At 32.8% G+C, this 12,355-nt stretch overlaps 1 protein-coding gene and 1 long non-coding RNA gene across 2 annotated transcripts in view; both read left to right on the top strand.

Annotated features, from left to right (window-relative positions):
• LYPLAL1 (lysophospholipase like 1) overlaps positions 1-12,355 on the top strand; it is a 37,018-nt gene that overhangs the window by 4,384 nt on the left and 20,279 nt on the right. The window contains exon 2 of the mRNA XM_082395434.1: positions 629-728. Coding sequence (XP_082251560.1) covers positions 629-728 — 100 coding nt within the window. The remainder of the gene's footprint in view (positions 1-628; positions 729-12,355) is intronic.
• LOC309630690 lies at positions 735-10,749 on the top strand. The gene is made up of 2 exons (XR_014245891.1): positions 735-9,027; positions 9,569-10,749. It is a non-coding gene; the product is annotated as an uncharacterized lncRNA (long non-coding RNA).

Raw genomic sequence — 12,355 nt, forward strand, 5'->3', positions numbered from 1 at the left:
TGAACCTATAGTTCCTTCCATTTTTTTATGGAAATACACATATATTAATTCTTGCATGAGGCTTGGTTGTTTTTCAGCCATGGGATGTACAGTCATTATTTTAGACTATGTAAACATATTGCCAAAATTAAATTCTCATTTCTTCAAGTAAAAAATAAAAGTATGCTGAGTACCCCTTTTGAAGAAATTTGGTTTTTTAACCAAGAAAATTGTTTTAGATTGTTACAATTACAAAATTTTATAAGCACTTTAGGAAGTAACTATTTTTAAGAGTAAAAAAAATGAATGACTGTTTAAAATCAGATATGGAAAGGATTTATTTTTTAGAAAAATCAGTTATTTATTTGTTTCTATTATATCCTTTAAACAAATGAGGAAACTTAAAACTCAGAGTTAAACAGGTCTTTAAAGTGAAGTCAGGAGTAAAATAATCAAAATTATTTCTAACTATTGATGCCTGATCAGTTATTTCCCATTAATAAATCGGTTTCTATACAGTTATTTTTATTTATGAAGACTTTTTTATTCTGTGTTCCAGCCTGTGTGTGACATGAAAGTTATAGACTGCTTTTAAATACACTGTATTGTCAAACTGTTTTAACTTAATCTAGATTTTGTGATTCATCAGGTGATTCTGGACCAGGATTGAGAACGTGGATCGAGCAAGTTTTAAATCAAGATTTAACATTCCACCACATAAAAGTTATCTATCCAACAGCTCCTCCCAGGTATGCAGTAATTTAAATCATTACTCAGTATAACTCTGTGGCATAAAATATATATAAATGTACCAGCTAGATGGTTTTTCAGCTTAATTCTGTATTTAAAATATTTTAAATTGGGATTCTTTTTTCCAGAACTTTTTTTTTTTTTTTAGCAATTACTCTGTTAGACCAAGTTTTGCTAGGTGAGTAATTTATTCTTTGAAAAGCATTCCCTGAAGCTCTTAACTTAAACTTTGTCCCAGGCATGGTTTACAGGACTCTGCTTTCTGTGGCCCTGCAGATTGCTCATCTTTCAAACTCTTTTCCCCTTCATTCACCCCCTAAAGAAACTAATAACTCAAACAAGGATAATCTTTCTAATAATTCAGTTAAACCAGAGTTCCTAATCTCTGGAAAAAGGGTTTTGTGACATTCTTTCTACACATAGAAGGTTTTAGAAATAATTTTAAGCTTTTTGAATCAGTAAACCTGAATAGGGACATGGAATCAACTACTTAATACATAGTTATACAACCTGTAGACATGTTTAACAAAATGCACAGTCATAAGACTGGTATAGTTTTGAAGTCAAACTGCTTTTTTATGATTATTAAATTAACATCTACATGGTCTCCTAAACTGGGATTTACAAGTTTTTCTGTGTGTGTAAGTGAAATATTGTGCTGAACTATGCAACCCAATCTGACTTACCATTATCTGTTCTTGATTTGTTTTTATTAGCACACTGTGTGCTTCTGCAAATGCTTTGATTTATTTTTCTGTAAACTTAGTATTAAGGAGAAGTATTGATAGAAGCAGAACTTCAAGGACCTTTTCATATATACTGTTAAAAATTTACTTACCTGAGTTGATAGAATTGAAAAAGGTAGAACAATAAAATGGTGATTTTGTTGTAAGATTTAAGATTCAAAAAAAAGTTATTATTTTAATATAATTTTGGAGCAGTTTAGTATTTTGGTAGTGCAGATAAAAGACCTAATGGCCAGTGGGTTATTTTTGTGCTGTAAATTGAAGGTCTTTGAAAATGTCTGAAGAGCTTATTATTTACTATTGGTTTTTAGGGTGAGTGAAGTTAAGAGGGAGGAAGACAGTGGTATTTCCCATGGGAATGGGAAAGATAAGTTCAGTTTTGGCTAAGTATAAATGTAATTGGCTGATAAAATTGAATGGAAGATCATTGGAAACATGATTCTAGGAATTACTATTTTTCAGCTTATGAATATCATGTCATCACCAATTATGATATGAATTTTAGAGCAGTGTACCTCATACTTAGGCCACAGATACTTCTGAGAGTCCAGAAATCTCCATGTGCTCTGAAGCATTATTTGTAGGTGCTGTTGTGATTTAATAAAATATAAAAGCATTGAAATTTTTTACTGAATTCATAGTAACTTTTTATTATATGTTTTCATAGTCAATAGCTATTTGGACAGATCAACAGACATTTTAGACCATGCTATCAATGGAATATACTATAAGCTACATATATACATTTAAAATTTTTGGCACCAAATTTAAAAAAAAGGAAGAAGAAACAGGTAAAATTAATTTTAATAGCTTATTTTATTTAACCCATATATCCAAAATATTATCATTTCAACATGTAATCAATATGAAATTATTAAAATGATATTTTACATTCTTTTATTTTCCTGTCATAGACCATTTTAGTTTTTATCCTCAGTTTATCACTATGCATACCTATTTATCTTATTTCTTATTTTCCGTCAGGAAAAATTCCTAGAAAGTGCTCAGAGGTCTTAAAGTCAATTTCTTTTTGTTTAGCGGATTAGCTTTTCCAAATTGTTTTCCAAAAATGGAACAATTTGCATTATTTAACTTAGCCTGTTATTAATGTAATGTGGTTAGGTTAAAAAAATAGTAGATTGGGAATTCCCTGGCTTTCCAGTGGTTAGGAATCAGTGCTGTCACTGCCAGGGCTCCAGGTTCGATCCCTGGTTGGGGAACTAAGATCCCACAAGCCACGTGGCACGGCCAAAAAAAAACACAAAAGTAGATAGATAGATAGTTAGATAAATAGATAGGTATAGATGTGTGGTTTTTTTTTCTTGTACACTCAAAATTTTTAATTATTTTTTCTTGATCACAAAATTAATTGTTGCCTTTACAGTGGTACCTAGTTTATAATTTAACAGCCTCTCAAAGAAGACTGAAAAGAAAAATATAGAGTTGTGTCAAAATAAGAGCACACTACTAATTTGTTGATCAATTTTAAGCTTAGTTAATGGGCATGTGCTTTGGAAATACATTTGAAGTCACTTTTATGTTATATTTAGACATTTTTAATGCCATTTATATTTCAATATATCATATATTAATAAGAGTGAAGCATATGTAATACATATCTAAAGTGACAAATATAGTAATAAATCAACAATAAATCCACTTGTTATTCCTTGTAATTAGTTTGAATGAAAAATCTGGTATGTACTATACAACGTGGAATCTCTGAGAAACCAGTACTTCAGTTAAAGAGGAAAAGTGAAGACTTTTAGAAATAGGTCATCTAATTCTTAATTAAAATAAAATTATAAGGGCCATTAATGAAGAATTTGTCAGTTCTGTGTCTTAATTTTCACGTCAGAAATTAATAGATTTGACTAGATCTCTAAAATCACTTACAATGATTAACTTTTTGGATTTGGGGACCCTTCAGATTTTAATCTAGTAAAGATAGAGTAAGAACCAGTAGTGTGGGACTTCCTTGGTGGCATACTGGTTAAGAGTCCACCTGCCAATGCAGGGGACATGGGTTCAAGCCCTGGTCCGGGAAGATCCGACATCCCGCGGAGCAACTAAGCCTGTGCACTACAACCACTGAGCCTGCGCTCTAGAGCCTGTGAGCCACAACTGCTGAGCCCACATGCCACAACTACTGAAACCTGCGTGCCTGGAGCCCATGCTCCGCAACAAGAGAAGCCACTGCAATGACCATGCACTGCAACGAAGAGTAGTTCCTGCTCGCCGCAACTAGAGGAAGCCTGTGTGCAGCAATGAAGACCCAACGCAGCCAAAAATAAAAATAAAAAATAAGTAAATTTCTAAATAAATAAATAAAATAAAAAGCAAACTGGGTTTATATGAAGTTCAAAACCAAGCTAAACAAAAATCATTTAAAAAAAAAAGAACCAGTAGTGTAATACTCATCATCTTTTTTGCTCTACTTGTTAGGCCAATAGGTCAGGGAAATACCCAAGATGATAATATTATTCAGTAGGAGATTGAAGATACGTGGAATTATTGTGGTACAGTATTTAAGAATGCAGTTTTTGGATTAAGCAGACCTGTGATTGAATCCTGATTTCTCTACTTAATGCTGTAAGATTTTGAGCAAGGTATATTGCCTCCCTAATGGTGTCCCAATTTCTTGAGCACTAAAGTAGAGATAATTGTATCTACCTCAGAGTTGTGAGAATTGAACATATAATGTACATAAATTCTTCAGCACGAAGTCTGACATAAAATAAGCACTCAATGAATGTTAGTTAATTAGAGTAGTCTTTGATATCCTTGTGGGCAAGATACAGAAATATCCAAAGAATTACCGATAATCCTTGAGGAAATTTTCCAGAACTGTGTTTCTGGGTTGTATTCTTAAGCCTTATTTGGGTTTGCAGTTTTATTTTAATTTAGGTGAGGAGACAGTGCTCAAATTTCCAGATGATATCCTCAAAAGAAATGCCCAGTCATGTTGTTTGCCCATGTTTTTATTTGGTTGTCTATCCTTTACTTACTGATTTGTTAAAGCTCTGTATTTTTTTAGATACAGCTGTTGTTGTTGTTAGATGTATGAATTAGATGAATTCAAATATCTTGTCCCTGTCTGGTTTGCATTGTCACTCTCTTAATGAAATCCTGTGACCAGAAGTCCTAATATGTTTCTTTAAAAGTAAAATTTACAGTGAAATGCAAACATCTTAAGCATACAGGTCAATCAGTTTTTATGAATATATGCACTTGTTTACTTCAAATATAGAGAATGTTCCCACTATCCCAGAAAGTTTTCTTGTGCCTCCTTCCAATCAATTCCTACCACACATAGATTACCATTGTTCTGATTTCTATCACTGTAGTATAGTTTCGCCTATTCTTGAATTTCAACTAAATGGGATAATTTAACCTTCTGTGTCTGGCTTCTTTCACTCAACATAGTGTTTATGTGCTTATCAGTAGTTCATTTAAAAATTTTTGAGTAGATATCATGTGTGAATATACCACACATTTATTTATCCATTCTACTGTTGATAGACATTTGGATTATTTCCAGTTTTTGAAAATAATGTATGTCACTGCTATAAGTACTTTTGTGTTTTTGTGAACATATTTTAATGGATTCTTACCTGAACTCTGTTCTGTTTCATTGGTCTATTTTTCAAATTTTATGCCAATATAAAACTGTTCTGATTAATATAGCTTTATAGGGAATTTTGAAATCAAATTGTATAAGTTCTCTTTAACACTTTTTCATCCTAGGTTCTTTGCATTTGTGTGTAAATGTTAGAATCCACTTACCAATTTTATGAAACACCTGTTTGGATTTTGATTAGAATTGCATGTAATCCATGGCAGGTTTATTTACAGAAAGTTGATGTCCTCCAGTCCATGCACATGGTGTGTCACTGTTTATTTAGATCTCTATTCACTTCTCTCTGCAGTGGTTTAGAGTTTTCAGTATAGAGGTCTTTTGCCAAATTTATTCACAAATATTTTATGTTTTTTTGTGTTACTGTAAATGGAATTTTTTTAAATTTAAATCTCTAATTTGATTGTTACAAGTACATAGAAACACATTTTATATTTGTTTCTTGTTCTTATATCTAGCTATGTTCCTAAATTCACTTATTTCTAGTAGTTATTTAGTAGATTCCTTATGACTTTTGTGTAAACAATCATATCATCTATGAATAAAGGCAGTGTTACTTTCTCCTTCCCTGTCTTCCTTTTATTTTTATTTTATTGTCTTGCCTGATTGTGCTTGTTTGAAGTTCTGATAAAGTGTTTAATAGAATCAGGGAATGCCTTCCTGTGTAATCTTAGAGGGGAAGTGTCCAGTATTTCACCATTAAGTATGATGTTAGTTAGTAGATGTTAGTTAGTAGGTTTTTTCTTTGCACCTTTTATTAAGGAAATTTATTTCTTTGCCTAATTAGCTGAGAGTTTTCTTTATGAACTAGTTAGATGCTTTTTCTGTATTGTTTTGAGATAATCTTGATTCTTATCTTTCAATTTGTCAGCATGGTGAATTACATTGGTGGACTTTCAAATGTTAAACCAACCATTCATTCCTATTATAAACCCTGCTTGGTCATAATGTATTATCCTTTTTATATACAGCTGAATTTGATTTGCTGTTATTTTGTTGAGAAATTTTGTGTCTGTGTTCATGAGGGATATTGATCTGTAGTTTTCTTTAATGTCTTTATAAAGTTTTGTTATCTAGGTCATACTGTCTCTTAAAATGTGTTAGGAAATGTTACCTTCTCTGTTTTCTGAGTTTGTGCTATTTCTTCCTTCAGTGTTTGATAAAATTCACTAGTGGAATTATCTGGACCTGAAGTTTTCTTCTGTGAAGGTTTTGATAATAAATTCAATTTCTTTCATATAATGAGAATGTTAAGATTTTCTGTTTCTTTTTCTGTCAGTTTTGATCATTTGTGTTTCTCATGGAATTTGTATCTTTTATCTAATTTACAAAATTTATTGGCATAAAGTTGTTTGTGATATTTCCTTTTAATGCCTTTAGGATTTGTGTTGATATCTTTTATTCCATTGCTGATATTAATAATTTGTATATTTTTCTCTTTTTTCTTGCTTTATCTTGCCAAGGGGTTATTAATTTTATTAATCTTTTCATAGAACCAGCTTTGGCTTTGTTATTTTGCTCTTTTATTTGTTTTCTATGTGATTTATATTTGCTCTTATATTTATTAGTTCCTCCTATTTATTACATTAAAGCTCTAAATTTCTCACTAATTGCTACCTTAGCTAATTCCCACTAATTTTCTCTTTTGTATTTTTAGTATTATTTATATTGAAATATTTTCCAATCTCTCTTATGTTCCCATTATTACTCCTGTGTAACAAACCACCCCAAACAACTTTTTATTATGGTGACACATCTGTAGATTAGAAATTCAGAAAGGGCACAGCACTAATGTCTTGATTCTGTTCTATGATAATTGGGGGCCTCTGCTGGGAAAACTTGGAAGGCTGGGGATGACTGGCAACTGCTAGGGACTGGAATCATCTGAAGGTTCACTCATATCTGGCATTTAATACTAGATATTAGCTGGGACCTTCCTCTGGTCTTGTTACTGTAACACCTGCATGAGTTCTCATTATCTGGTGTCTTGGGCTTCCTGGCAGAGTGGAGGCTGAGTTCCAAGAACAAATGCCCTAAGGAGAACCAGAAAGGAGCTGTATTGCCTTCTAAGACATAGTCTTAGAAGTTACATAGTGCTGTTTCCTCAAGAAGAGCATGTGGGATGAAAGATATTGTTCTGGCCAGATATGGAAAACAGAGTTCTGCAAGCTTCTTTAACTCATAAGTTATTTAGAAATATGTTGTTAATTTCCAAGTATTTGGGGCTATTCTCAGTCTCTTACTACTGTTGACTTCTGATTTCATTCTACTGCTGCCAATATTCTGTACAGTTTCGGTCTTTGATACTCTTTGGCACTTATATTATGGTCTTGCATAAGGTCTTCTTGGTGACTTATTCTGTGCCTTTGTGTATAGGGTTCTATAAATGTCAGTGGCTCAAGGTGGCTATAGTATTACTCAAGTTTTATATTTTCTTAGTGATTCTAAGTCATTCTATTAGTAAAGAATGGGTATTAACATCTTCAACTATGATTGTAGATTGGTCTATTTCTTCCCTTTAGTCCTGTCAGTTTTCTCTTCATGGTTTTTAAGCTATATTATGTACATTCCCAGATAGGATTATTGTCTTCCTCATTAATAGCTACTTTTATATTTTAATGTTTGTTTTTATCGCTGGTAATTCCTCAAAGTGTACTTTGTTTAATAATAATATAGTATGTATCAGCTTTTATGTTTACTGTTTATATAGCGTATCTTTTTCATCTTTTTACTTTTAACATCTATATCATTATATTTAAGGTGGATTTCTTATAGATAACATATATTTGGGCTTTGTTTTTTCTTTAACGAATCTGTCAGTTTCTGTCTTTTAAGTGATTTGTTTAGACCATTTGCATTTACTGTAACTATTGATATATTTGAATTTAAATTTATTGCTTTTTGTTACTCTTTTATCCTTTTCCATCCTTTTTGGATTTAAGAAAATTAATTCTCTATTTTCATTTATTCTTTTTTTTCCTGATTGTTCTGGGGATTATAAGATACATATCACACCTTTCACCTATTTACTTTTTACCACTTTACACAAGATGTTGAAGCCTTACAACCATATAGTTTCCTTTATCCTCCCCACCTTTATGTTATGCTTGTTGTATATGTTTTATCAATGTACATTGAAAACTCTCTCAAACAAAGTTATAATTTTTGCTTTCAAACATCATACATGTTTTAAAGAACTTAAGAAGAGAACAATAGTCTATTATGGTTACCCAGTTGTGGCCTATTACAGCATATCAGTATGTTTTGATTAAATTGTGAATTGCCACTTTGGCTACAAGGTACTCCTTTTCTCAACCCTATTTAATAGATGTTTTTAATCAGCTGAGTGAGGGGCATATTAAGTAAAAATCAGCATTTAGTTGCTGTGTTGATTTAAATGGAAAATATTGCTTCATTGTTTTATTATGTTAATTTAGACTATATTTAATTGAAGTGCTCAATAAAGATTTTTATTTTGTGACATACTTTAGCTGTATTTGTAATTAGAGGTTTTCTTGGTTTGGGTTTACTAGTAGAATTTCCGTTTAAAAAATAATAATAATTTTTAATGGGCCATCAATAATTTATATGATGGTATAGTTTCTCGGTGTTTTGAAAAATTCTAAAAGTAATAAGATTCAGTCAGTAGTGCCTCTACTTTTCAATTCACTGTTTTTCCACATGAAGTGCATGTTTATATTTTTCATTAAACATATATTCTGAAACAGGGTTAGGCACTCTTGATTTAGGTTTAGTAATGGGTTCATCATTACTCCATCACTTAGGATTCATACCTGAAGCATGATATTAGGAGATCTCTCTCCTGATAACAGTGGATCTGTACTATAAGTACACTCCACTGGCAAGGAACCCTCATTAAAAAATGCTATTTTGAAGAAATAGTATACTTCTTTGGTAAGTATTTTAAATGGTACATTTAAATATCTATTAGTATGTTAAAACTTATTTTCTTAGAAACATGTTCTTTCTAAAACAAATCAACAAAAGAAAATTTTGACCTTTTTCTAGAAATCACAGAATAGATATTACAAGAATTAAAGTCAAAAGATATTCAGAGCAAAATAAAATAATTTTAGGTATTCTGTTAGGTATTCTGCTGACAAGAATTATTCCCAAATCACAAATGATGATTGGCATTCATCGTTCAACAAATACTTGCTCTTGGCACTGGGGGTATCACTGTGGAAAAGAGCATTACAGGGAGAGGGAACGTCAGGTGCCAAGTCCCTGGATCAATAGTGAGGTGGTCCTGAAGAAAAAGGAGGGAAATGTGACTGGAACCTAGTGAATGTTGGGGGAAGAGCAGTGAAATGAGGACAGAGAGGAAGCCTGGAACCCGATGATGTTATCTGAAAGGTTATGAATGACCTTTCGATTTTATGACTTACAGGGAACAAAATTTGGTGTCAAGCTGAAATGTCAGCTCTTTTTTTAGACCTTGGACATTCATTCCCGCTTAATATTTTACCAGTGTACAGTGGTTTGATTGATTGATTGATTGATTGATTGATTGATTTGAGGAGCCACACAGATGTTCTTTGCCAAACATATTTATTTATGGTGGTAATGTCTGAGCTGTTTTATACCAGCTAATAAAGTGGTTTATTTGAGGAAGAAGGTGAATGAGTGTAATATATGTGCCAGTTTGTTTAGCTGCTTTAAAAGACAATCTTCCTTTCATGCTTTATTGAAAGGGTTTTCTAACATCTTAGGAAAAGTATGCATTCTTGATTGTTTTCTTAACAAAAAAAGTTCAAAATTATTCTTTGTCTCAGCACATTTTTCCTATTATCTCCTTTGAACAGAATTAATTTTCTTAGAGAACTGAGAGAACAAAAGGCTACTATATTAGTAAAACTTATATTCTGTGGAGCATCTATCTCTAATTAAGTAAGATACTGTCAAAGACAAAAAGTGAAGTGAATGTCATTTTTTTTCTATTAATGGCTGAGTTCCCAGAATGATTCATATTTTAGCCTATGATATCATCCTTATTTAAGTGCTTCGACAGGCAAATAAACACTTAGAGAAACAGAAGAAAATGAAAAGGGAAGTAGAAACAAGTCAAAAAAGTACCAGTCTAATTCAGGCTTTAGTATGAGTGTTGTATATTGTTTTCATTCAGAAGATCACTGTGATTTAAGTGACAATTTCAATAGTTTGAGAGTTCTTTTTCTCTAACAGTGACATAATGCTATATGGAAAGCACCTGCTTTCATTTTCAGAGTACTTTAAGAAAGTTAATCCTGAGAAGGGATTCTGGGAGGTGGGAGGATAGAATGCTTTCTGTCTTCTCTCCCCTTCTGATTCCAATTTATCTACCTCTCTTGAGCCAAGCAGCTTCTGAAGTCAGAAGGCCTACAGGAATGAGGGAGAATTTAAGCTCTGTGGTGGTCCCCATAGAGAGCTGGGGCAGGATTTTATCTTCTGTGCACCCAGTGTACCCACTTAGAGCCTGGGGGACGAGGCAGGAGAAGCCTTAGGTAAGGCCCAGAATGTGGCCAATCCTGGGAAGAGCACAGTCTGCAAAAATCTTCCCACCTCCCAGATTCATGTCATAAAATGTTAATTCCCAGGCAATAATGCAATACTAGTTAAATCCCACAAAGACTTTTTTATTTTTTATTTTTTGGTTGCGTTGGGTCTTCGTTGCTGTGCACAGGCTTTCTCTAATTGTGGCGAGCGGGGTTTACTCTTCCTTGCGGTGCTTGGGCTTCTCAATGCGGTGGCTTCTCTTGTTGCAGAGCACGGGCTGTAGGCGTGCGGGCTTCAGTAGTTGTGGCTCACGGCCTCTAGAGTGCAGGCTCAGTAGTTGTAGCACATTGGCTTAGTTGCTCCGCGGCATGTGGGATCTTCCCGGACCAGGGATCGAACCCATGTCCCCTGCATTGGCAGGCAGATTCTTAACCACTGTGCCACCAGGGAAGTCCCGAAATCCCACAAGGACTTTTAAGGGGAATTATTTGAAATTATTTAAGAATTTACTAAATATTTGATTAATTTCTTAGAGAGATAAAGAAGATTAGATACCTGAGAATAGGCAGGACAAGTCTGAAAGACATGTAGTAATGATGGTAGGGAGAGGGGGCCCACCTGACTCCACCTCAGAACATATTCTAAAACCACTGTAAATACAGTCGATATGATCCTAACACAGGAGTAGATAAATAGATCAGTGGAACAAAATAGAGCCTTTCCCAACCAGAATTTTCCACCTGAATCACAGAACACACAAAATGACTTGTCATTTTCTTGATTTTTGCCTAGGATAGAACAGAACTAGTACCATTCTAGATGCTTTGGAGAGAAGCCCATTCATTATAGGTAGTAAATGTATTAGGTATTAGGGTTTAATTCTCTTATTTACCTAGGTTGGCACAGACTAGATAATTCAGAACTATAATATGGCAAAGGTAGAATTTCACCTTTATGAGAAAAGTGTTTGTTTTTTTGTAGTAGTGCAGGCACAACTGGCTATCCATTTGGGAGAAAATGAATTTGAATCCTTAGGTCACTTCATGTATGAAGTAAATTCCAGAAAAATTCAAAACTTAAATGTAAGAATGAAAACAAAAATCTTAGAAGAAAATCTTGGATTCTATATGTAAAAAAGTATGGATTGAGAATACCTTAAATAAATCAGAAGACCCAGAAATTTAGTTTAATACCAAAAAAAAAAAAGGACAGATTATATCAATTGTAAAAGTCTTTTATTTGGCTTTTAAAAAAAAGATAGATACTTTAAATACATTATGTCAATATACAGAAATTGATTTGAAAAAAATACTTGAAATACAAATGAAAAATATTTATGGCAATAATATACAGATGCAGTTCTAAACTAATAAAAAAAATCAAAACCCCAATAGAATAAAATAGCCAACGTTATGAATAAATAATTCCTTTATGTGGAGTTCTGGAAAGGCAGCACTAATCTACAGTGATAGAAATCAGTCAGCAGTTGCCTGGGAAGTGAATGGGACTTGCTTGGAAGTGGGCATGATGGAATTTTCTGAAGTAAAGGAAATGTTCTGGATCATAATGGAAATACATTGTCAAAAGTCTTTGAACTTTGTATTTAAAATGTGTGCATTTATATATGTAAAGTATACCTCAGTAAAGTTGATTTTAAAACTATAGTTGGTACCCTTCAATGGTAATATTTTAAAGTATGTTAGTACCTATTGTAATTAGGGTAGGGCTGTTGGGCAAAAGGATGTTC

The sequence above is a fragment of the Balaenoptera borealis genome (genome assembly GCF_965194805.1).
Source record: "Balaenoptera borealis genome assembly, chromosome: 1".
In the NCBI taxonomy this organism is placed as follows: domain Eukaryota; kingdom Metazoa; phylum Chordata; class Mammalia; order Artiodactyla; family Balaenopteridae; genus Balaenoptera; species Balaenoptera borealis.